General features: G+C 52.4%; 1 protein-coding gene across 1 annotated transcript in view; it reads right to left on the bottom strand.

The window, feature by feature from the left end:
- Positions 1-24,509, bottom strand: part of LOC141984358 (L-gulonolactone oxidase) — a 38,517-nt gene extending 14,008 nt beyond the window's left edge. Inside the window, exons 1-6 of the mRNA XM_074947348.1 lie at positions 24,320-24,509; positions 20,076-20,177; positions 19,058-19,183; positions 14,708-14,802; positions 12,399-12,489; positions 4,751-4,936 (exon numbers count right to left, since the gene is read on the bottom strand). Coding sequence (XP_074803449.1) covers positions 4,751-4,936; positions 12,399-12,489; positions 14,708-14,802; positions 19,058-19,183; positions 20,076-20,177; positions 24,320-24,322 — 603 coding nt within the window. The 5' untranslated portion in view covers positions 24,323-24,509. The remainder of the gene's footprint in view (positions 1-4,750; positions 4,937-12,398; positions 12,490-14,707; positions 14,803-19,057; positions 19,184-20,075; positions 20,178-24,319) is intronic.
- Between the last annotated feature and the right edge of the window lie 1,638 nt (positions 24,510-26,147).

The following is a 26,147-nucleotide window of genomic DNA, read 5'->3' as shown; positions in this document are numbered from 1 at the left end:
GCCCCCTTTCGCTGCGCATTGCCAATGTACCCCACCCCGGGGGTGTAACCAATGGCCCAGAGTGTTATCAGGGTAGCCTGGGCTAAAGAGAAATCCGAGGCCAGAGTAGGAAGCGAGAAACCAGGCGGGTCCGACCGAACCACGAATCATCTCCGAGCAGCCCCTGCGCTCCTCTCAAAACAGGCGTTATTGGTAATGGCCTCGATCATTTTGCTTAAATATTTAAAGCACCTGTTCTCTTGCTCTTCTCTTCCACCTCACTGGGTCAACCAATGGGAAAGTCGGGGCGCTGGAAATGCAGGAACTACAGGGCATGGGCAAAAATCCCACAGGGTCGATATGGGTATTAATATTAATATGGTGATTTCCATCTTCACATACTCACTGATTAATCCTGAGAGACTGGTGTTATCACCAATCTCACAGACAGAGAAACTGAGGCAATGGGAAGTTATGTGACCTCAGCAAGATGAGGGAGGGCATTTCTATCAAGACAGGGAGTTAGCCTGGGACTTGGGAGACCTGGATCCAATTCCTTGCTTTGCCACAGACTTTCGGAGACCGCAGGCATGTCACTTAGGCCCAGATCTTCCAAGGCAGTTAAATACCGCTGGATAGCCCTGCCCTACCTCACAGGGAGGCTGTGAGCTGTTCAGATAAGAAAATCTCCTTCCTGCATTGATATTGATGCGGGCCATATCCCAGCTGTTTGGGAATGGAGTGGGGGAGTGGGGCGGTGGGGAAAGTAAATGCAGTTTTAGGTTGCATTAGCAAGCACAGCATGCAAGTCACGGGAGGTGACAGTCCCGCTCTACTCGGCACTGGGTAGGCCTCAGCTGGAGAACTGCATCCAGTTTGGGTCACCACTGTGTGGAAAGGCTGTAGAGACACTGGAAAGGATCAGGAGGCGAGCGACAAAGCTGAGCAGAGGGGTGGAATGTAGCCGGAGGGGAAAGGCTGAAGGAACTAGGTACATTCAGTTTGGAAAAGGGGGAGAATAAGAGGCGACCTCAGCATTTTACAGAAACATTTTTCCCCTTTATCAACCAAACTTGAAATCTCAAAAATAAATAAATAAATAAATAAATAAAAATAAAAATAAAAATAAAATAAAATAAAAATAAAAAATATCAACTTAGTTCGCTAGGATCCATTTTCTATAAAGCCATGTTGAATGGCATTAATTACATTACCCTCCTTTAATTCTTTATTAAATTGAGTCCCGTAACAGCTACTCCATTGTCTTGCCCAGGATCGATGTTATAATGACAGCCTACAGTTACCCAGATCATCCTGTTCACCCTTATTAAATACTGGCAGATCTTTAGCTTTCTTCCAGTCTTCTGGAACTGTCCCAGCGTTCCTGGACTTATTGAAGTCAACATTCACTGTCCAGAGAGCTCCTCGGCCAGCTCTTTTACAACTCTTGCAAGTTATCTAGACCTGCTGATTTAACAATCTCTAACTTAGAATCATAGAATCATAGAATATCAGGGTTGGAAGGGACCCTTCAGTACTTCAGTAGCTGCTATATAACATCCTCAAAAGATACTAGTGGAATGGAAAAAGAATCACCATATGCTATGACTAAGGCTGTGTGTTTGTCATAGAGGTCACAGATTCCGCCAGCACCTGCAGCACCCCCAAGATTTAGTCAGGGGTATAGTACAAGTCATGGACAGGTCACAGGCTGTGAAGGCCCGTGACCTGTCCATGACTTTTACTAAAAATACCCATGACTAAAACGTAGCCTTAGCTATGACTACATCATCATTTTTCCCCAGATACAGAACAGAAATATTTACTGAACACTTCTGCCTTTTCTGTATTACTATTGATAATTATCCCATTTCCATCTATTAATAGTCTGATACCACTGTCAGGATTCCTTTTGTTCCTAATATATTCAAAACCTCCTTTGTATTGTCCTTAACCATCAATTTCTCATGGTGTCCCTTTGCTTCCCTGATCAATTTTCAACAATTCTTAGCTTCTGATTTCCATTCATTACCATCAGCTTCACCTTTCTTCCATTTGTTTCATATATCATTTTTTATCACTGCTTTCACCTCTCCCCCAAACCAGGTTGATTTTTAACTAATATGGCCTTCTTCCTCAATTGTGGCTTTTGGGGGATCTAGCAAAGTTTTCTTAAACAATTCCCAATGATCATTGCCATTTTTCTGATTAAATTCATGCCTGAGATTGGCGCTGCACCTCCTTTGCCTGAGGTCCGGCACGTGAGCGCTCCAGTCAGCCCCGTGGGCCCTCCGGGAGAAGCGGCGTATGTGGTACCCTGGATTCGGAGAGTGAGATTGTGCTGCAGGGTCTGCACGGCAAAGGCACTGTCTTGGTGCCGCCCACCCGAGTGCGCAGATATAAGCACCGGACTAACTACGCACATCTGCCTGGCAACTCTAATGAGCAGCTTCCGCTGACCCTGAGCCACCCGCGTGGCAGCTGGAAGCAGACTCTGCAGAGCAGGGTTACCCGTGACAGGCCATGAGACCCACTGCCTCTCGCCCATGTTGTGACAGTGGAACTCACCCACTAACACGGCCCGTCTTCGGGAGAGACCCTGATGGTTTAAGCCCTATGGACCGGTTCCTTGGGCTGAGTGGAGAGAACCCTATAGCATTGCATGGAGCAAAAGCAGCAGGAAAACAATCCCATAACCGCCCCGTCCTGCCCCATAAAATGATCATTGTCTCTCTCAAACACGCCTTCCTTGCAATTCTGCCCCAGTTGGGCCCTGCAGATTTCAGAACAAACTGGGGGCTGGACCCTGTGCAGGGCAGGTGCCGAGTGCCAGGTGCACACGCCCAAGGCAGAAAGCAGGAGAACTGGATCCTTACTTGACTAGAAAGCTGCTGCACAACCCCCAGGTCACTCCTGCCTGGGACTGCTCATTAGCACCACGAGGAACATGCTTAAACCCCCGTCACGTCAGACACTCCCATTCGCCCGCTGCACCCTGCTCATTTATTACCCCGCCCTCCTGTGAGTAAGGCGGAGGGCCAGGCAGGAGGGCTGCACCTAGCGCTTAACCGTGTTCACATGCACCACCTGAACTTGTGATGGAAAAAGATCAGCCTCAGAAGGGACACAGCCAGGCCCACATTTAATAATACTTGGCTCTTACCTAGCGCTGTTCATCGGCAGATCTCCTTGCAAAGGAGCCTTGCAAAGGAGGGCAGCGTCATTCTACCCATTTTACAGATGGGAAAACTGAGGCACAGGGAGGGGAAATGGCTCGCCTGAAGCCACCCAGCAAGCCAGAGGCAGAGAGTCGGGAATAGAGCCCAGGTCTCCTGAGGGCCTGTTTTGTGCCCCACCCACTAAGCCATTTCCAGCACCTAGGATGCTTCCATGACATCTTTAAAAGAATGAATTCCATGAGAATGCTTCAAACATCTGAGCCTTGCCCTGCAGCCTTGAAGGCTGCTGCATTTGGCTAGTCCATGGACACCAAAATATGAAACTGACCAGAAACAAAGAATGAAACTGATTCAATCCACTCTCACTCTCCAGGTTGGGATAAATGCAAAAAGCAAACAAACACCATCAGCGGGAAACAGATTTTTAAAATATTTTCAGTTGTGAAAACTAGCTGGCATTGTTGGTAAGGCAGTGAACACATTATAAATGTTTGGGGACAGATTTACCACTCGGCTCTGACAGCACAGAGCAGCTGCAGACCCAGTGTGGCTGGCTGGTTGAGCTGGATTTATGGTGCATCCTTCAGCTAAAAAGGAACCAAACAAATCAAGAAAGCAAACGTCACTTGTCCTGCCACAGCCTGTGACTCAATTGAAAATAACCAGCGTCCTCCCAGGCTGCATTGCAGGTCCCCTCTCCTCAGAGTCCCTAATAGAGAGCCCAGCTGCCCTTGTCTCCAGGGTTAAAGCAAATTAAGGCCCCTGGTTCCCCTTTCTCCACGGGACACAAACAGTCTGAACGCCCCTTTCCTGAGTGTTAAAGTAAAATTAATTCACAGGCTCCCCTCTCCATGCAGCCTGTACTCCCACCGTGATTACCCTCTGCCCCCAACACTCTCAGCAAACAGTTACCCCTGCCTTCGCTTCCTCCTCTGATAGGCCCCACCTGCCTCTCTGGGCTGACAGACACACTTCAGCTGACTGCACCCCGCCCATGAGCCTTTGCCTACCAATCCAGAGTCCTAGAGCCCTGGACTTCCTGCCCCAGCCTCCTCCTGGGCTATCTCAGCACCCCAGAGGGGTAGCAGGGCCGGTCACAGGTTACTGTGCAAAGCAGCCAGAGCAAACGGGTGGGTCCAGCCCATCACTTTAATGTTGTCAATGTCCCTCTTAAGAAATAAACCCATTCATCCCTGTGATACTAAGCCAGCCAACTTGCCTCAGTCCCCCCTCTCCTGCAAACACTGGCTGCTGCAGACCCGGCTGACTTTGCCTTACCCCCCGGGCACCTGCCTGAGAAATTAAAACTCCATTTCCAAAGAAACGAGACTCCCCATCAGTCACTGAATCGTTGGCGTGAAAGTCTCCATTTTTAAAGATCACTCTGTTCCCACGCTGGGTTGCACCATAAATGCATGTGGGGGGTGTAGTGCAAGTGTGGGATATTCCTTAACTGACTGCAGTCGCTCCCCGTCCAGCCTGGGCCAGAACAGCTTGTCTTGCCATGCACGGCATTTCACCTACCGCGGAGGCCACTTACGAGAGGGGCCTATCGTTTTGTCCCCCCGCTTCTACTGTGGACATTACGGTACCTCCTGGAGGGTGGAGGGGAAGGTGGTCTCCTGCAGGTAGAACTCCGGGATGCACTGGAAGGTGATGGTCAGGACCACTCCCAGGCAGCCGAGATGCAGCCGGGCGGCCTGGAAGATTTCAGCGTTGACGGACTCAGAGCACTCCAGGATTTCCCCCGAAGCCGTCAGCAGTGTCAGCGCCACCACCTGTCGGGGGGAGACAATGACGTGTCATTCCCAGCCACAGAGGCTGAGCAAGGCTCGCCCCGTGGGGAAATAGCTGGCAGGGCTATGGAGCCACCCCCGGTCTTTGCTATAGCCGCCCCGCTTACCCTACCCTCGGCAGCCGTCAGGCAGCTGGCGTGCTGCTCAAGCATCTCTTTGAGTTCCCTTATACTCCCCCCTCTGTCTACACCCATCAGCTGTCTCTTGTATCATACTGCGATTGGAAGTTCTCTGGGGCAGGGATGTTCCCTTTGATCGGTGCTTGCAAAGTGCCTGGCGCCGATGGAGAGGGGAGGAGGTTCATGACTGAGGCTTCTGGGTCCAAATCCTCAAATCCCATCACTGCAGTCAATGGGAGTTGGAAGCCTTTTGAGGACCTGTGTCCTAGGCACTGCTGCAGTATGACAAGTTAGAGTACTTGCTGCCTCTCTGGCGGTAATTACACACATAGGGATCACTCCAGCCAGGGGGAGGATGGATAGCCCAGGGTGCTAATGTAGGACTTGGGTATCGGGGTTTGATTCCCCTGCTCCGCCACAGACTCCCTGCATGACCTTGGGCAAATCATTTAAACCTGGATGCTTAAAGGTGCTTAGGTGCCTGACTTGCATCAAAATCAATGGGAGTCAGGGGCATAGCCTATAAAATGCCTTAGGCTCAGAAAAAAGTAGTAATGAAGCTTTGGCCTAATATAACAAGGTCCCAGGTGTCTAATGACCTTTCAAAAGCTGGGCCTTGGCCTTTCCGTGCCTCTGTTTCCCCATCTGTTCCATGGGAACCGTAGCACTGCCCTGCCTTGCGGGGGCCTTGTGAGATTGGACAGCTACTGGGTCTGGCAATGCAGCCAGGGAACTCCCTAGCACACGTGGCCTATTGACGGACAGGCCCTGGTGGCGCGGAAGGCTCTATAATAACTCCTGTTAACACTGCCCGACGCTTTAGGACAGGAAGTGAAGCGGGTTGTTGTATCCAGCTGAGCCTGCAGGGGGATTTTAACTGTATCATTTGGAATCTGACTAGGGCAGAGGTGGGCAAACTATAGCCCGCGGGCCACATTTGGCCTGCGGGACCATCCTGCCCGGCCCCTGAGCTCCCAGCCAGGGAGGCTCGCCCCCGGCCCCGTCCCTGCTGTCCCCCCTTCCCCGCAGCCTTAGCTCACCGTTCTGCCAGCATGGGAGGGGGCTGCACTGCGGCGGCGGGGGAGAGCAAGGAGGGAGGCTCCCCTGTGGAGGCAGCCACAGGGGAGCAGGCGGGCAGTGCAGGTGGCGGGAGCACAGGGAACGCGGGAGGAGGATTCAGGAGGACCAGGCAGCCTCGCAGCCGGCCGGAGAGAAGCAGCGCTTTGAAGGGGAAACCGCTGCTTCTCTCCGGCTGCGCGGCTGCCCCTGCGCCTCCCGAGCCCTCTGCCCGTGTTCACAGGGCCGCATTCTGAAAGGGGCTTTAGAGGGGGGGTTGGATAGGGGGTGGGGTCCCGAGGGGCCTGTCAGGGGGCAGGGGTGTGGATTGGGGTCGGGGCAGTTCGGGAGCAGAGGGGGTTGGATGGGGGTGGGGTCCCGGGGGGAGGCCAGTTAGTAGCGGGGCGTCCCAGGAGGGGGCAGTCAGGGGACAAGGAGTAGGTGGGGTTGGATGGGTCGGGGGTTCTGAGGGGGGCAGTCAGGGTGGCAGGAAGTGGGAGGGGGCAGATATGGTTAGGGTTTGGGGAGGAACAGCCTTCCCTACCCAGCCCTCCAGACAGTTTTGGAACCCCGATCAGGCCAAAAAGTTTGCCCACCCCTGGACTAGGGCCTCACCATCCTGTGAGGAAAAGCCCTGGGATCCTCCATGACCACAGACAGTCAGGACCTTGGGTTTTATAACCCCTCCGTGAGACGGCACCTCCAACAGCCCCCCGCCCCCTGCCACCGCATTGCTGGAATGTACTAGCTCAGAGAGAGCAATGCCATTTGGAACATCAGCACCTCGGTTTTCCCTCCTCCAGGCACCAGCCCTGCTTACCTTGTGGGAAATGATACGATCCCTGGCCCGATGACATAAAACTAATAATCCCTAGCTCTTCCAGCAGGCTTGACAAAGCACTTGACAAAGGGAGAGTCAGCATCGTTATCCCCAGTTTTTTACTGGTTGGGAAACTGAGGCACGGGTAGGGGACATGCCTTGCCCAAGGCCACCCAGCAGGCCAAAGGCAGAACTGGGATTTGAACCCTGGTCTCTCAGTCCAGCGCTCTACCCACTAGGCAATACTGCCTCCACTCCTGGTGTCGTGAGCAGAAAGGACATGCCATGCTCTTTGCATGCTTCATTCCACAGGGGGCCCTAGACCCAGCAGTGCCAGCGGCTGCTGAGGACAGGGGCGCTGGGAGGGGAATTCACCTTCCAGCTAAGGGCCAGCAGGAGGCTGTGGCCCAGTGAAGTGCTGTCTAGGCCTTGTGGGTGAATTTCCTCCTGACAGAATATGAAAGGGATCTTTCTCCCGCAGATGGAGCTGCCAAGTTGATTTTGGACCTGCATTTCCAAATGAAAAACATAAGCACCATGTCCGTCCTCTTTCCTTCTGCTGTTTATGTCCACGCTCTGTCACCTGCCTGCTTGCAGGAAAACGACGTCTGATTTCCGAGCCTCCTGGTGCAAAGTATCACCGTGTGGCAATATGAACGAAACCCTTGTGACTGGCTCTGGATGGGGGATTTTTGGTGGGGTATTTGTGGTATTCAAAAGAAGAGTGGAGGGTACAAAACAGGTGCACAAGGGGGAGATTTACTAGCCACAGCAGGGTATTGCTGTGGGCTCAAAGAGGTTTGTACTGTAATACTGAGCTAAAGCAAAATCCCTGAAAGGGATCGGCTGATCATCTAGAAAGCTATTGAACCCGAGTTCTGTTGCTCCAGGATCTCTGTCCACGTGCCCAGAATATAATTGCTGCTCAAGTTGTCCTCGTCCTCTTTAAAGAGCCTGTAGCTCTTATACAGACAGACTGCAGGTGGATTAGAGCTCACTGGAGCTCACAATGGAGGGAGGTGACCAGTGAGGTCACCCAAGGATCTGTACTGGGACTTGCTCTGTTCAATGTATTCACTAATGATCTGGAAAAGGGGGTGAACAGTTACGTGGCACAGTTTGCAGGTGATACAACAGCTATTCAAGAGAGTTCAGTCCAAAGCAGACTGTGAAGAGTTACAAAGGGATCTCACAAAACTGGGTGACTGGGCAACAAAATGGCAGATGAAATTCAACATTGATAAGTGCAAAGTAATGCACATTGGAAAAGATAATCCCAATTATACATATAAAATGATGGAGTCTAAATTAGCTGTTACCGCTCAAGAAAGAGATCTTGGAGTCACCATGGATAATTCTATGAAAACTTCCACTCACTGGGCCGCAGCAATCACAAAGGCTATCAGTATGTTAGTAATCATTAGAAAAGGGATAGAAAATACCATAGTGTCACTATATAAATCCATAGTGTGCCCAAACCCTGAATATTGTGTCCAGTTCTGGTTGCCACGTTTCAAAAAGGATACCATGGAACGGAAAAAGGTTCAGAGAAGGGCAACTAAGATGATCAAGGGTATGAAATGGCTTCCAGATGAGGAGAGACTAAAAAGATTAGGAGCGTTGATCCTAGAAAAGAGACGACTAAGGGAGGATATGATCGAGGCCTATAAAAGTGTCACTATATAAATCCATAGTGTGCCCAAACCCTGAATATTGTGTCCAGTTCTGGTCGCCACGTTTCAAAAAGGATACCATGGAACGGAAAAAGGTTCAGAGAAGGGCAACTAAGATGATCAAGGGTATGAAATGGCTTCCAGATGAGGAGAGACTAAAAAGATTAGGAGCGTTGATCCTAGAAAAGAGACGACTAAGGGAGGATATGATCGAGGCCTATAAAATCACGAACAGTGTGGAAAACATGAATAAATATTATTTACCTTTCCCACAATAAAAATATCAGGGTTTCACTGATGAAATTAACCGGCAGCAGGTTTAATACAAGCCAGGGGAAGCACTTTTGCACACAACACACAAATAGCCTGTGGAGCTCATTGCCATGGGATGTTGTGATGACCCAAAGTACAACGGGGTTCAAAAAAGATCTGGATAAGTTCCTGGAGGATAGGTCCATCAATGGCTATTAGCCAAGATAGTCAGGGATGCAACACTAGGCTCAAGATGTCCCTCAACCTCTGATTACCAGGAGCTGGGAGCAGAAGACAGGGTGGATAACTCCATAATTGTGTTAAGAACATAAGAACGGCCATACTGGGTCAGACCAATGGTACATCTAGCCCAGTGTCCTGTCTTCCGACAGTGGCCAATGCCAGGTGCTTCAGAGGGAATGAACAGAATAGGACAATTTATCAAGTCCATCCCCTGTCGTCCACACCCAGCTTCTGGCAGTTAGAGGTTTAGGGTCACCATGTTCTGTACACTCCCCAAGGAGCTGTACAGGCCACTGTTGGAGACAGGACACTGGACAAGATGAACCATGCTCTGACCCAGTCTGGCAACTCTTATGTTCTTAGTGGCTTGGCCTTGGGACACAGAGCCTTTCCTTATGCATAATGAATCATTTGGAGCCACTCTGTGTCTAACTCTGCAGCTGTGATCAAGCCCTGGAAGCACAGTTTTGTAAGGAGCTCAGAGATATTATAATATAGGTGGTCGAGTAGCATGCCCACTAATTCAGGTTGCTCAACACTTCCCATTATAAGACCTTGTTTTCAGTTGCTGTGCCAAACTTCATCCCATTGGGTGGAACTTTGACATGCTGCTGCAGGGTGAACTTTTTTGGAAAATTTCAGTCAAAACAATTCAGCCATTTCCAAGAATGAGACGAGGGAAAAATAACTTGTTTTGCCCGTGTTAAAACATTCTAGTGATCTTTTCTTTGAAAAGCTCCAGCACCCCCATGCTTAGGAGCGGGAACTTGAAATTTGGCAGTCGGATACTTATGGCAGTGAGGGCCATATAAGCACTGAAATAAATATCTCCCAGGGGGTCAAATTCCTGGTACCTTGGGCACGGGTGAACCTCAGCCATCCCTACTCCTGACCAGGAGGGAGGCTGGTCCTGTGGTTGCAGAAATTCACCGGGAAGATTTGCCTTGCCACTTACTGCACTGTAACAGGATGATTTATTGTTGCTTATTATAATTTGCCTTTCAGGTACTTTATGGAATTTTTGACAGCTGCTTGTGAATTTTCGGTGATGTCTGTTCTCGAGAGGCAGCAGCTGCTTGGCTGTATATCAATCCCCAGCCACCCTGCGCCCCATTCAGTCCGCTCCTCTATCACTGCACTTATTTGTCATTTCTTAATGCCCTGATTTTGTATGTATTTGTCAGACACGATGAAAGTGGGTAAGTCTGCTCTGGATCTAACTCTGCAGCTAGGATCTAACGGTGGAAGCATTGCTAATTCTGTACCGAGCTCTGAGATATTAATGATGTAGCAGTCAGGGGACCTGAGCCTGTGTGCCTCCCAAGCAGAGGGGCTCTTGCTGCTTTCAGTGGAAGTCCCATAGAGGGTTTGCAGGACTGGGTCCTGGATCTTTGACCCTGCCCAGCAGTGCCTGACCCTTAGCATAGCATTTCCTGGGGATCTCATGTGGGTCGCTCAGCACAGATCAGCAGGGATAGTGTAATGTAGTCAGCAGTCCCTTCCATGGCTGCCGAGTCCAGGCCAGGACTGAAGGAGACCCTATTTAGTGACGCCAGGCAACACAAGGTGCGGAAGCTAAAGGGCCAGAGAGAACCACAGGGTCCGTCTGTGTCCAGCAGCAGCATGTCCCAATACAGCATTCCCTTTATATTCAGTAAAACCGAGTCCTGCCTCTCCTCTACCAAGAGAGGGGGCACTCTGGGGAGCCAGGGGAAGGAAGAGAGAGAGAGGAACAGTAAAAGAGGTGAAAAGAAACAGCCGTTTTCACTCCTTTGACTCCTCCTGGCTCCAGCAGCATCAGTTCATTCCTCCAGCTGCTCTAGACGTCAGTGATGGAAAAGATCTGCTAGGGCCTGGAGTTCATTCCCTGCTAAAGGAGGATTGTTCCCTATGGCTGACTGGCCTGGGCTTTGTCCAGTTCAGCTAGGATAAGCCGCAGGCAGCTGGCAAGCCCTGTTGCGCTAGATGGCACCGTAAGGGGTATGGTCTGTTCTGTGCCTTCTGCGCCCGTAAGAGAGAGAAGATCTGAGACGGCGCCTTTGCCTGGAGCATTACATGAATTGGATCCTCACGGCTGATGTCAGGCCATAGAGGCTCTGTGAATGTGCTGTGTGTGACGGGTGATGCAGGATGGGACGGGCCAAGCTAGTGGTCTAGGAGCAGCACATTGTGCTGGCCGGAAGCAGATCAGAATTAAAGCCCTAGGTCCCTTGTGATAGGCCAGGACATGGTATCCAGGGGACCCTGTGCTCAGTCCCGGGTCTGAGTGTCAAGCTGTTCTCAGCACTCCAGGGAGAGCTATGCTCAGAGAGCCGGTCACCACAACACAGGGCCCAAGACAGGTGGGCAGAGCATGACGGGAATCCTGTCCAGACTAGCCTGGTATTGAGACCCAGATCCTGCCAGATGGTCATGCTGGCGAGAGGCACGCGATGCGTCCATCATACGCTCTGGTGGCACTTCCAGCAGAAAGCAATTCCCGCTCTCAGAGTGCTCAGCGCGGCCCCACGGGGGCCAGGGACCAACCGGGGTGAGGAGGGGCAGCGTGGTCTAGTGGTCGGAGCACAGGAGCGGGAGCCAGTCTTCCAGCACTTGTTGTGTGGCCTGGGGCACCTCACTTCGCCTGGCTGGGTCTGATTTCCCCGCCTGTAGATTAGGGTTAATGATGTCGACTCTCCTCTCTCCGGGGGTGTGAGGAGCCAGGAACTGAGAGGTGAAGGGCATGAAAGGTCCAAGCGTTTGTTACTAACCCCTCCCACTTTTCCCTGTTCAGCGACTGAAAGCAGCAGCAGGGCTGGGGGGCAGGACGGGGTTCGGGTTGGGGGTGTGTGCGATATTCCAGCCCTGGGGAGGAAGGGATCGGCTCACTTGACATCAGGGAAAACCCGCCATTTGCCGGGGGCCGTGAGCAGAGACCCCCCTTTGTGGGCAGTGCAGCCTCAGGGAGTTTCCTCCCTCGGAGGCTGGGCAGATGAACTGGACCCTGAGCTGTGAATTCTGAGATGGTTTGTAGTGGGGGATAAACAGCATCCTGTGTCTGACTTGAAAGGGGCCAGGCAAACTGTTCCCGGCCTAGTTATGGGTTCAAGGCCCTGCCCTGCCTGATTCAGCTCCAGCACTTGACTAGGGGTCTGTCACAGGCCAGGTGAGCGCGTCCTACCCCCCGGGGGTCTCCCTCTATCCCCAAAGGGCTCGTTTTCAACCAAAGCTATTCTGAAACTTCTCACCCAACAGCATTCTGGTTCCCCAGACAGCCCTCGTTCCGCCGCTCCAGGCCTTACCTGGGTGGGCAGGATGCCGTGTTTGATGCCCGTGTTGTGTGTCCCCGTTCCAATAACCCCAGCGGCCGCCACTTCCGAAACGGCTCCTAAGCTGCACACAGACAAAGAAACGTCATCGGCAGTTAGTTGTGGTTGTTGTTCCCGGACGCGTCTCTAGAGACGATATTGATTAATGTGACACCCAGAACGAGGGCCGTTAATTGCCAGCTGTCCCAGATCAGGATGTGCCAAGCCAATGTAATGTACCCGCTGTTTCGTATCAAACCGTGCTGAGATCACAGGCTGGCGGGCAGGGGGTCCGGACATGGGCCTGACACTCCGATTCAAGACAGTCTCTTTGATGCTCTCCCAGGGCCTTAGGCTGATCTCAGGGAATGTCACCCGTTCCCCAAATCCACGGCACGGACCCAGTGCCAGGCATGTGGGACTTGTGGATGGGACAGGTCGAGCCCTGACTGCTTCTGGGCACTGAGGGGGCATGTTCACATGACACCGGCTGAAATGGGACCCACACCCCTGGGCCACCTTCCCGGCCAGCATCCGAGGTCCCCTGCTACTGGGGTAACCTGCAGGTCAGCTCCGCGAACGGGGAGCTGCCTCCCTGGCTGAGCCCAGCTGGAACGCAGCGTGCTGGGACAGCGCAGGGGGTAAGGGGCCCGCAGCCCCAGCGCACCGACGCCAGGCCACTGGCTGTTATTGGGCGCGACGCAGGAAATCCAGGCAATGGGGAGACCTTAACCTGGGATGTAATTCTGAGTGAGGAACGTGGTTGGAATTGGTTTGCAATGGATCACTAAACCCTCTTGCGTTTATTTTCCCATGTGCTATGGGGAAACACTGGGTGAAAATTCAGCCACAGCACAAATCTCTAATGCTAGAAGTAGGACCTCGATAGGTCACCTAGTCCAGTCCCCTGCTCTCAAGACAAGACTAAGTAATAACTAGACTATTCCTGGTATGCCTCAGGAACTACATCATTACAGAGTGTACAGTCTTTGGGACAGGGACTGTCACTCACGACGGGTCTCTACAGCGCTTCTACAACAGTGGCCTGATCTCGCTTGGGGCTCGTACAAGAGAACAAATAAACAATAAACTTGTGACTCTTTTGCTCTTCCAAGCCCAAGCGAGTGCAGGCTGTGAATACGTCAGGCTGCATGACGGGGACAGAAATGTGCACCCCAGACGTGCGCCCAACACAATGCACGGTGACCACACAAAACGGATCGTTTACTTCTGCAATTACCCTCTTTGTCACGCCCCTGAGGCATGTCTTTTTGAAATCCTATCCAAGGCCCGGCGAGCATCCTGTTCAGTCAGTCCCCAGGAACCCGGAATTAGTGCAGTGTAAACTCCGAATGACCGAGGAATCAATCGATTCAGTTACCCAGTGATTAAAGAGTATGCTCTCCCCTAGTGTCAGTGAAATTCACACATCTGGTATGACCCACATGGCCTCCCCATTTTAAATCTACAGACCTTTCTAACAGTGACTGTTTTTAAAAGGCTTTGAGGAGGGGTTCACTAAACTTCTACTTCAAGTCCATAACTTCTGGTTGAGCTATAGCTCATCTTTTAGAAATAGACTCCCGCTCGTGAGTTAAAGACTTCCGCTATAGACCCTGCCCCTAGGTAAGTTGTTCCAGTGGCTATTTACCATCACTCTTAAAATCTTGCCCCTATTTCTAGTCTGAATTTGTCTGGCTTCAACTTCCAGCCATCAGCTCATGTTAGGCCTTCATCTCCTAGACTGAAGAGCCATCTATCGGGAATCTCTTCCCCATGTCCTGCACTCCCAGCAGGGAAATCTATTGCCAGTTTAGAGCCAAGTAAGATAAATCATTGATCTTGGGCATGCTGTTGAACAATACAGTGTGTAAGTAAAGTCTTGTCTATACAGGGAAGTTTACTGATATAATTACCATGTGGACTCTTATTCCGGAATAAGAGAGCCTTTTTTCAGTTTAGCTTATCCCGGTAACTTTCCCTGTGTAGACAAGCTCTAGATCCTGGCTTGGGGCAATGAAGGAGTCCAAAGATCAGAAAAGCATTAAGACAGGTTTCAGAGTAGCAGCCGTGTTAGTCTGTATCCGCAAAAAGAAAAGGAGTACTTGTGGCACCTTAGAGACTAACAAATTTATTTGAGCATAAGCTTTCGTGAGCTACAGCTTACTTCATCTGATGAAGTGAGCTGTAGCTCATGAAAGCTTATGCTCAAATAAATTTGTTAGTCTCTAAGGTGCCACAAGTACTCCTAAAAGCATTAAGGTTGTCCTGAATAACACTGAAACAGCAAACAACTCACTTACTTGGCCAAGGCCAACCCGTACTTGCTCAGCTCGATGTTTAGATCAGACAGGAGGATTCCCGCTTCCACCATCACTTGCCTCTTCTCTTCATCCACCTGCAAGAGATAAGCTCTGAGGACTTGTATTCATGGCCTAGAGAGAAGCCCCCTGCTGCTTGTCACCACCTCTGGGCACAGTTCGCACTGAGAATCAACCCCCTTGCTGGGTGGCTGTATAGAACCGGAAGGCGAAAGCCAAACCGAAGTGGTTGGTTGGGTTCTGTTTGGTGAGAGGAATGTGAGGTGATACATAGCGTTCCATGCCTGGGCTGCGAGTCAGAACCTGGTCCAGCTGGGCAGCGATTGCAAATTGGCTCCTTGGTGGCCTATGAGCGGATGTGTCTCATTCCGGGTCCTAGAGGACAAGTGTCCCCAGCAGAAATCCCACCAGCACAGCTGGCCCCAGCTGGCTTCCTTGAGAGTCTCAAATGTGCCACGGAGTGTGGACCCACCTTCCCGTGTCTACAGAGAGGTCCTTGCTGTTGAAGCCCACTGTGTCTGGGGAAGGATGGGTGTGTGTGTGTGGGGGGTGTGGGGGGAAGCTTGCCCTAACGCTCTGCCAGCTCCATGAACTGGAGGGGACTCCAGGCTTGGAACCGCTTCATAGGACAAGAACCCACCTGAACTTTAGACAAAGACTTGAGCCAAACTCTCAAGATGACCAGAAGTTGAGATAAGGTTTCTTGTCTCCCCCAGTTGTTGTGTTCTCAGGTGACCCTGCATTTCTGCTTCCAGCCAGAGGCCCCAGAGAAAAAGCAGCTCTCCTGATATTTCCAGAAATAGGAATTCAAGACCTTATACACCATCCTCACAAAGCAGGACAATGCCTGGAGGGAATGACTCCTCATGTCCTTCACTTTATCTCTCAACAAGACAAGCTCCTGGGCCAAGGTCACAAATGGACCAAGAGCCAAGCAGGACACCTTCCCTTTCCTGAAGATGCTGCTGGTAGAAGGTGAACGTGGACAACATGCCCACTCGGCAGTCACCGGTGTGACTATGCAATGAATCCAGGCTCCTCGCAGAGCACCTCCACTGGGATTATTGTGGTTTGACCCCAGCCTCTGAGCTACACATCCTGAAGCTTCCCAAGTAAAACACCCCAGGGGATGAATCCAAGGGATTTAGCATGGACCAATATGCAAAGGGCAGATGGTGCAGAGAGCTGTGTTGCTGGAGCCAATGCTATGCCAACCCACATTTTCATCCCCTAGCTCTGCCAATGCACCTCGGCCCTGACCGGCAGCCCCCCTGCAGCTCCAGTCCTTTCCCTTTCTCCAACCTTGCTCAGAATCGGACCACTTTGCAGTACAGAGAAAAATCCACCCACCTGGGACTAGCCTGACCCACCCAAACCATTCCAGCTTGTGCTCTACAGGACTCAACGCCTCTGCCCCCACCCTGTGCACTGACCCCCTTGTGCCCCCCGGCCCCTTGCTCTGCTTGGGGACACCGTCTATTCTGGCTCATGCCCATGCCCTGTAAGCCCTGCTGTCACTGCTCAGCCAGGCTAACAGAGATGCTTCCACCCCTGTTGTTCCACAGCCCATTCATTAACCTTGCAAGCTATTTATTTCAGTCCCTAAGAGCAAAAGCCATCAGGGAACGGGCCTTGCCTGTAATTAAAAGCCGCAGCTGATTATCGGTAATGACTGAGCTCTGGTGATTTATTAGCTTGGAATTAGCACTGTTCACTGTGGGGCCATCCACCTCCAGTTGTCACAATCTGTCAGTGCCAGGCCCCAGACAGGTTCAACCTGTCCCCTGCCCTGCCATAGCGAAGAGCTGGAGGGAAGGGGAGTAGAAATCAATGTGCAGCAGCAGCCAAAAAAGCAAACAGAATGTTGGGAATCATTAGGAAAGGGATAGATAATAAGATAGAAAATATCATATTGCCTCTATATAAACCCATGGTACACCCACATCTTGAATACTGTGTGCAGATGTGGTCGCCCCATCTCAAAAAAGATATATTGGAATTGGACAAGGTACAGAAAAGGGCAACAAAAATGTCGAGGTGTATGGAATGGCTTCCATCTGAGTAACGATTAATAAGACTGGGACTTGTCAGCTTGGAAAAGAGACGATTAAACGGGGATATAACAGAGGTCTATAAAACCATGACTTGTGTAGAGAAAGTAAATAAGGAAGTGTTATTTACTCCTTCTCATAGCACTAGAACTAGGGGTCATCAAATGAAATTAATAGGCAGCAGGTTTAAAACAAACCAAAGGACATATTTCTTCACACAACGCACAGTCAACCTGTGGAACTCCTTGCCAGAGGATGTTGTGAAGACCAAGACTATAACAGGGTTCAAAAAAGAACTAGATAAGTTCATGGAGGATAGGTCCATCAATGGCTATTAGCCAGGATGGGCAAGGATGGTGTCCCTAGCCTCTGTTTGCCAGAAGCTGGGAATGAATGACAGGGGATGGATCACTTGATGATCACCTGTTCTGTTCATTCCCTCTGGGGCACCTGGCATTGGCCACTGTCGGAAGAGCAGGTCCTCAAAGAATCAATCCTGAAGCACTTACATGAGAGGAAAGTGATCAGGAACAGTCAGCATGGATTCACCAAGGCAAGGTCATGCCTGACTAATCTAATCGCCTTCTATGATGAGATTACTGGTTCTGTGGATGAAGGGAAAGCAGTGGATGTATTGTTTCTTGACTTTAGCAAAGCTTTTGACACGGTCTCCCACAGTATTCTTGTCAGCAAGTTAAAGAAGTATGGGCTGGATGAATGCACTATAAGGTGGGTAGAAAGTTGGCTAGATTGTCGGGCTCAACGGGTAGTGATCAATGGCTCCATGTCTAGTTGGCAGCCGGTGTCAAGTGGAGTGCCCCAGGGGTCGGTCCTGGGGCCGGTTTTGTTCAATATCTTCATAAATGATCTGGAGGATGGTGTGGATTGCACGCTCAGCAAATTTGCGGATGATACTAAACTAGGAGGAGTGGTAGATACGCTGGAGGGCAGGGATAGGATACAGAGGGACCTAGACAAATTGGAGGATTGGGCCAAAAGAAATCTGATGAGGTTCAATAAGGATAAGTGCAGGGTCCTGCACTTAGGACGGAAGAACCCAATGCACCGCTACAGACTAGGGACCGAATGGCTAGGCAGCAGTTCTGCGGAAAAGGACCTAGGGGTGACAGTGGACGAGAAGCTGGATATGAGTCAGCAGTGTGCCCTTGTTGCCAAGAAGGCCAATGGCATTTTGGGATGTATAAGTAGGGGCATAGCGAGCAGATCGAGGGACATGATCGTCCCCCTCTATTCGACATTGGTGAGGCCTCATCTGGAGTACTGTGTCCAGTTTTGGGCCCCACACTACAAGAAGGATGTGGATAAATTGGAGAGAGTCCAGCGAAGGGCAACAAAAATGATTAGGGGTCTGGAACACATGACTTATGAGGAGAGGCTGAGGGAACTGGGATTGTTTAGTCTGCAGAAGAGAAGAATGAGGGGGGATTTGATAGCTACTTTCAACTACCTGAGAGGTGGTTCCAGAGAGGATGGTTCTAGACTATTCCCAGTGGTAGAAGAGGACAGGACAAGGAGTAATGGTCTCAAGTTGCAGTGCGGGAGGTTTAGGTTGGATATTAGGAAAAACTTTTTCACCAAGAGGGTGGTGAAACTCTGGAATGTGTTACCTAGGGAGGTGGTAGAATCTCCTTCCTTAGACGTTTTTAAGGTCAGGCTTGACAAAGCCCTGGCTGGGATGATTTAATTGGGGATTGGTCCTGCTTTGAGCAGGGGGTTGGACTAGATGACCTCCTGAGGTTCCTTCCAACCCTGATATTCTACGATTCTATGATTCTATGACAGGATACTGGGCTAGATGGACCATTGGTCTGACCCAGTGTGGCTGTTCTTATGTTGATTGTGAAGTGTGTATAAGAGCAAAGCACAGATTAAAACAACACTACTTTATTACTATATACAGCTGGTCATAATGTTTTGAATTTAGAGTTTAAAATGAGGCACAATTTTGAGGATACTTTTGCTAATTTCCTCCTACACCCCTGTTTTTTTGACCAGCTGGAGAGTTGCCTGAAAGTTCTTTATTTTGGGACATTTCAAAATTTGAGGTTTTCTTCCCCAAAATTCCAAATGGGATAAAATGTTAATTTTTTTTGGTGATTCCCCCCCTTCTCCTTTTTTGATCAGCTCTCACTGTTATTGTTACTACTATGACGCACAATAATTACCGATTTGCATTTGTAGGAATGTTACACCAATGTGTCCCCAACCCGTAACACCTTGGGGAGATCCCAGAGCCTGGCAAAGCAGGGACCTACAGTACCTTGAGGATCTTGTTCATCTTCCCCATTTGAACCATGAAGTCATCCGTGCAGGCGATGTCCGAAGGGGAATGTCCACCACCGACCACCTTCACCCTCTTACTCCGCTGCCTGGCCAAATCCAAAATCTGTAAAGACATCACATTGTGAGTGCCGGCTGCTCTTCAAAGGCACTCTGAGCCCTGAGCACATGGAGAACCAGTTGCCCGCGGGACTCGAACCCAGGACGCTTGTGTACAGGAGTAGCAGTGAGACCATTTGAGCTGGATGACAATAGAACACAGCAACTGCCTGTGGTAACACTGCTGTCCTCCCTAGGCCTCCAGCCACTAGAGGGAGCAAAGCTTTACCACAGCATAGGGGAATAAACAGGGCAAAGTTGCTAACGCATATGCACCCAGTAAAATAAAATCTAGCTAGTCATCCTCCTAGGGGCAGTAACTGGTGTATTTACCCTGACCACCCCAGGGGTGAAATCCACCACATGCAGATGGCCAGCCTGAGGTTTCGGCACCCCTTAAATGGACTAAAGTGGTGCCTAGACCACGTGTTGAGTCCCCCAGGATTTCACCCTGAGTCTAAAAAGGCCATTTTGCTTTGGAGTACAGATTCTCCTCCCCTCCTCCTCCTATTGTTAGTTCCGATCAGAGAGAGGGACGGTTCTAAGAAGCTGCAGGCGGATTCTCCATCACTGACAATGTTTCGATCAAGACTGGATGTTCTTCTAAAAGCTCTGCTCTGGGAATTATTGTGGGGCAGGTCTCTGGCCTTTGATATATGGGAGGCCAGACTAGATGATCACTGCGATCCCTTCTGGCCTTGGAACCTTTAAGGGTAGCTGTCAGAGAAGATGCTCCTGCTCTGTACTTTGGAGGCTTCGGTGGTTATTTTGCATTCCTGGTGAGGGCTGGGTTGGTACTCAGAATGAAGGGAGGAAACCTCAGCCCTGAGCCTTCCACCTACCAATTCTGCCTTGGCTTTTTATTCCAACGGACCACACGATTCAAACTTCCTTCTTACCTCTTTGATCTCCTCCACCGATGTTGGCTGGAAGTACAGTTCTGGAGAGGATCCATAGGTCCTGGCCCAGTTTTGGAACTTGACCCCTCCCTGGCCGTGAACCTAGGACAAAAACAAATCAAACCTGACAAAGGGAATGATTTTTTCCACACAACATGCGATTAAACTGTGGAACTCCCTGCCACAGGAAGTTATTGAGGTAAAGAACTGAACAACATTGCAAAAGGATCTGAATATGGATATGGATATCAGGCATATCCAGAATGATCATAATTAATGACAACGGAATTCTGGAAGGGATATTCATTATTGGACCTCACGCTTCAGGGCTTATGCCAGTCTCTAATTATGAGAAACCAGGATGTGACCTATATGGGGGCAGATTATCCCATAAGCACATACTGTGGGGTTTCTTACTTCTTCCTCTGAAGTCTCTGCTACTGGCCACTGTCAGAGAGAGGACACTGGGCTAGGTGGACCTTGGGTCTGATGCAGTCTGGCAGTTCCTATGTTCCCTTGACAGCACCAGTCAATGGTCAAAACCAGAGGAGAGGGGAGAATGGGATCAGGATACCCAGCTACCCAGCCTGCCTTTGCAGGTCAGATCCGGAGCGACGAACAGCCCCTGGTAATCACCCTCTGAGGGCTGTGCAGAAGTCAGGCCACGTGCAGGGCACGGATGGCCTCCACCTAACGCCTAGAGCCCAGCGCTGCCGATGGGGACTAGCACTGGGCTTTGGGCAGGAGAGTGCACCACCGTCTCCTCGCCGAGTTGGCCGCTCCAGCGGGTGGGGATCACTCAGCTATCTCGGCTGAACAGCTTCCGGGGAACTTCAGGGACTGTCAATCCAGCGCCTCTCGCCAGCCCTGTGTCCAAACAGGGTCAAAGGGAGGGACTTCAACACACCCAGCAGCAGCAGCATGATGGGGTCCCACGATGGGGTCCCATGTCTAGCATGGCTGCGGGAGCAGGGAAAACTCCAGAGAAATGCTGGCAAATGCTCCCCATGCTCAGCCCCCACCCTGCTCCCCTCCTACCCCAATCACTCCCCTGCTCCCTATGCAGAGCATCGACCCCACTCCCCTCCTATCCCGGACACCCCAACTGCTCCCTGTGCAGAGCCCCCACCCTGCTCCCCTCTTACGCCAAACACTCCCCTGCTCCCTACATAGAGCATCCACCCCGCTCCCCTCCTATCTCTGACACCCTGACTGCCGCCAGATCCCCATGCTCAGCACCCACCCTGCTCCCCTCCTACCCCAAACACTCCCCTGCTCCCTACACAGAACATCCACCCCACTCCCCTCCTATCCCTGACACCCCAACTACCCCCCCGTTCCCAATGCTCAGCACCCACCCCGCTCCCCCCTTATGCCAAACACTCCCCCGCTCCCTACACAGAGCATCCACCCCACTCTCCTCCTATCCCTGACACCCCAACTGCTCCCCGGTCCCCATGCTCAGCACCCACCCCACTTTCCTCCTATCCCTGACACCCTGACTGCCCCCGATCCCCATGCAGAGCCCCTACCCTGCTCCCCTCCTACCCGACAGCCTCCCGATCCTGGGAGGGGCTAACTGCCCAAGTCCATACCTAGGGGCTCAGACAGGATCAGACTTGGACCACGGGCGTGGAGCTGTCTCTTCGGGCTTCGGAGAACGGTCGCTTTCACGCCCGAAACGCGTTACAAAGCGGGCACCAACACAAAGGCGCAGGAAGCTGCAGTTCCTGCTCCTGGGTGCCCAGAAGCAGTGGAGCTGACCACAGCTCGCTCAGCCACAGGAACGCCAGATCCCCCCCGGCCCTCCACTGCCCAGCAGCAGGCAATCCCTGGCTGCCCCTTTGTAATCGGCTCTCTAACTACAGCCACAACCCTCTGTATGGCCACCCAGTTCCCTGGGGGTGCATCCACACTCTATGTAAACCCGGGGCTGCCCGATCCGGGCTTGTGGACTCGGCGTTTCCGCGCCTGCACTTGAGTGTCCAGGCTGCATTGTGAGCCTGGGTTTCCAGTCGCTGGAGCCGGGTCTCACAGCTGTGTTAGCGCGTCCCTCTGCGCTACACCCACCTTCTGACTCGGGCCTGTGTCCACACTGCTCAAGGACAGGGCGTGGACCCAAGTCACAGCAGGGCTCAGCTCTGACCCATGCCCCAGCCAGGACCGAGGAGCCGCATCCTGGGTGCTCGCTGGCCCGAGTCAGCCTGATGTGTGTGTGAATGGAAAGGGGCTTGGGCTCAAAGCTGAGCCAGCGCCTGGGCATAGCCTGGGAGGCTCGGCCACGCAGAGTCGTTAACGCCAGCGAGATTGCTGCTCCTGCTGGGGAAATGGGCCATCCACAGGGAAATCCCTCGGCAAATGGGCACCATGAAAAGCCAGCGTGGCCCAGGCCAGCCGGATCTGGAATCGCAACTCTTGGATTTGCAAGGCATGGTCATCTCCCTCTCCCCTGCCCTTCTCCTAGACATCCCCACTGCTTAGAACTGAGGGGGATCCTTTTCCCTCCCTCTGAGAACCTGCTACTGCCTCAACACCAGCTCGGAGGAGACCCTCCGCCCCCAGTCGCCAAGCTACAAAGTCGTCCCTATCCCAGCATTACAAGGGAGGAAAGCCAGGGTCTGTCTTCACTGCAGGTGGGCGGAGCCTCCCAGCCCAGGTAGTCAGACTCTTGCTAGCAATCACAGTGCGGACCTTTCAGAGTAGCAGCCGTGTTAGTCTGTATTCGCAAAAAGAAAAGGAGGACTTGTGGCACCTTAGAGACTAACAAATTTATTTGAGCATAAGCTTTCGTGAGCTACAGCTCACTTCATCGGATGTAGCTCACGAAAGCTTATGCTCAAATAAATTTGTTAGTCTCTAAGGTGCCACAAGTCCTCCTTTTCTTTCAGTGCGGACCTTGCGGCTCAAGCCTACCCAACTCTACAGGCTTGAGATCCCCGGCTCTGAGCTCCCAGCTATTGCTTGCGCACTGCCTTGTGGCCGTGTAGCCGGGCTGGGCGGCTCGCTCCCAGCTGCAGCGTGGACACCCCCTTTGGCACACGCAGCAGACCCGGATTAGAACCCCAAGGCTGCTCCTCACTTCTCTTTCAGCTCCCCTCCCCAGATCCTCTCCTGGACCCTGCCCCCCCCACGTCCCCAGTCTCAGATCTGTTGGTGCAAGAGCATCTCCCATCAACCGGAGCAGCCCTGCTGCATCCACTCCCCATCTGCTGCACTCCTGACACAGTCCCACACCCCCTTTGCGAGTGCACGGGTAGTGTCGCTTTGTGTTTGCACTCTGGGGACCCAGTTTGTCTGGAAGAGGCTGTACAAATGAGGCCCTTTGTCATTGCATTGTCTGTTCTCCACATGGGGCCCCCAGCAAGCAGCCAGTTAGCTATCTCCTATCTCAAACTCCTGCCCCGGAGACAGATTCCTTGGGTGGGGGTGGGGGGCTCCTCCAGGGCCAGGGGCTTGGGGAGTGGCCAGCAGGGCATGGGCCTTGCTTGCATTGCTACTACCTGTGCTGAGCACAGAGGCCCCCCCTGCTTGTCCCCCCCCGCCCCCTTTCTCAGCACTAAATCCACTGACCAAACCCAGCCCCCAACAGCCTCTGGATTACAGCTGCAGGGCCAGGCCAAGTCAGTTCTGGTGGGACATTCTGCAGAAGTTTTCATTGCTTTCAATTTTCCCATGATGTTTTTTTTTTCCTATGAAAAACCTAAACCAAAAACTGAACCAAAAACTCGGTGTTTGGTTAAACAAAAATGTTCCGTTTTCAAAACACGCGCGTGTTCCAGCTAATCAGTCAGAACAAAATAATTCTGAGTATCGGGGGTCGCCGTGTTAGTCTGTATCCACAAAAACAACGAGGAGTCCGGTGGCACCGAAAAGACTAACAGATTTATTTGAGCATAAGCTTTCGTGGGCAGGCTTTTCCTGGGGGTTTCTACCCACAAAAGCTTATGCCCAAAGTAATGCTGCTTTCCCGAGCCCCCAACCTGACCGTTGGGTACCAAAAACGAAGCGGTTTTGGGGGTGGGGCCTGTTTGCTTCATCAACAAGTTGGCTGTTGGTCAAAGAGGCATTGTTCGTCCAACCGCCCCTCGCCCCCAAGTTACAATTTTAAAACTCTCCCCCATGTGTGCTCTGCACCCCCACCCGCCCCTGGATTATCCCTGCGCTGCAGAGCTGCACCCGGGGGTTTCACCCTCACCCCTGCTCCCAGAGGCCAGAAGCAGTTTCCTCCAGGAGCAGATCCTTACCATCACGCTGGTTTTGCTGGGGTCCGGTCTCTGACCAAAGCAGGGCCCCTGGGCTGTGGCTCCAGGCGAAGGGGGGCTGTGGTATGTGGGGGGCTGTGCCCAGATGGGGCAGAAGAAGATGAGTGTGGGGTGTAGGGAGACCGTTCTCCTGACATGCAAGAGCAGCGGAGAGCAGCTGCTGAGTCAGGCTGGCTGGGTGCAGAACCTGTTTGGGGAAGTGTCTGGCCAGCAAAGCACCTCCCTCCTCCAGGCGAAGAAGGGCTAATAAGTAACCGCACTCGCCTTGTCTCTGCAACCTGCCCCCTGCCCTCCTCTGAGCAAGCCAGGCCCCAGGACACAGGGGGAACCATGGCAGATCTGATCTCTCAGACCCGGTGCCCCCCCGGGCCAGCTGGAACCAAAGACGGTGGACCAGCCACGCGTGGGGCCTCCCCAGGTGGCCTGCGTGTTAGGTCCAGGTCTGGCAGGAAGCAGATTGGCATCTGGCTCATGCCTCCTGCTGCCTCCAGGAGCCACCTAGAAAAGATACAGGACACAAACAAGTGCTTCCTCCTGCAATGTTGGCTTGGGCCCAGCCCCCTGCATGGCTCAATCAGGACGCAGCCGGGGTGGAGGGCACTGGGCCAGTTTTAAGCCGGGTGGGCCTCTTTCGGGCTGGTCTGTCCCCCGTCCGTTACAGACACAAAACCAGGCGTGCTTTTGTCCAGCATTGGACAGGGGCCACCCTTTCGGAGAGCGTGCCATACATGAGGTACCAGCGTGCCCAGTGTTCGGGGAACGTGGGAGTGGCCACCTTGCCCTCCATGGTGGCTTTGGCAGAAGGACAGTCCAACGGTTCGAGTACGAGGCTGGGGCTCCACCACGGGCACTCTGCATGTCCCTTGGCATGTCACTTAGACTGTGTCTACACAGCAGCCGGGAGGTGGCGCTCCCAGCCCCGGTGGACACACACCTGCTAGCTCTGCTTGAGCGAGCGCCTACAAATAGCGGCATGGCCGCGGCAGCAGGGGGTAGCTGCTGGCGTTAAATCCCACCCGCCCCCGGGGCACCGGGCAGACACGGTGCAGTTTTCAGGCGCTCGCTCAAGCAGAGCTGCCACGTGCGGCACTGGGAATCACACCTGCCAGCTTCTGTGTAGACGCATCCAATGTTTAACGGGGTGCAGGCGGGAGCCTGGTAGGGTTTCAAAAGTGCCTAGGCCCCAGATCCTCCATGGTAATTAGGTGTGTAACCAGGTCGGCTGCTTACTGTCTCCACAGCATCTCCTCATGGCCAGGGGTGCCACCGCAGTGCCCCACCCTTGTTTCCTCCTTCACAGGGCTCCTCAAACAGACTCCACACAGTCCATGGGAAAATTTGGGGCCCAAATTATTCCGTCCTCAGGTACACTCTGGCCCTCCAGTTCAGTGTCTCTCTCCCCTTAGTTGGGGGTTCCCATCCTGCTTGGCCAGAGCTGGGTCCCAGTTCAGCACCTCTGCAGGAGCCAGTCTTTGCTGCATCTTCATGCCAGATACAGGGTCTCAGGCTTCTGTTCCTGAGCATCCCCCAGGTTACGACCCGGCCTCCCCCCTCCCCCCCCCAGGGAGCTACTTCTCCCCACCACCCACCCCCTGGCAGCTCCCTGCTCCCTTGTGCAGAGAGATAAGAACTCGCTGCCTGCTCTCAGCTGGGGCTCATCTGGTCCTCAGGGCTGGCTTAGTCTCAGGCTCTCCAGCCCATGGGCAACCACCCTGTTACAAAGTGCCTAACTCCCACTGTAACCAATGGGAGTTAGGCACCTAACTCCATTTGAGGATCTGGGCGAAAATCTCACAAGAAATCTGCATCT

The sequence above is a fragment of the Natator depressus genome, chromosome 3 (genome assembly GCF_965152275.1).
Source record: "Natator depressus isolate rNatDep1 chromosome 3, rNatDep2.hap1, whole genome shotgun sequence".
Classification (NCBI taxonomy): Eukaryota; Metazoa; Chordata; order Testudines; family Cheloniidae; genus Natator; species Natator depressus.
Note: the sequence above shows the minus strand (reverse complement) of the source record. Positions and strands in the feature narration are given on the sequence as shown.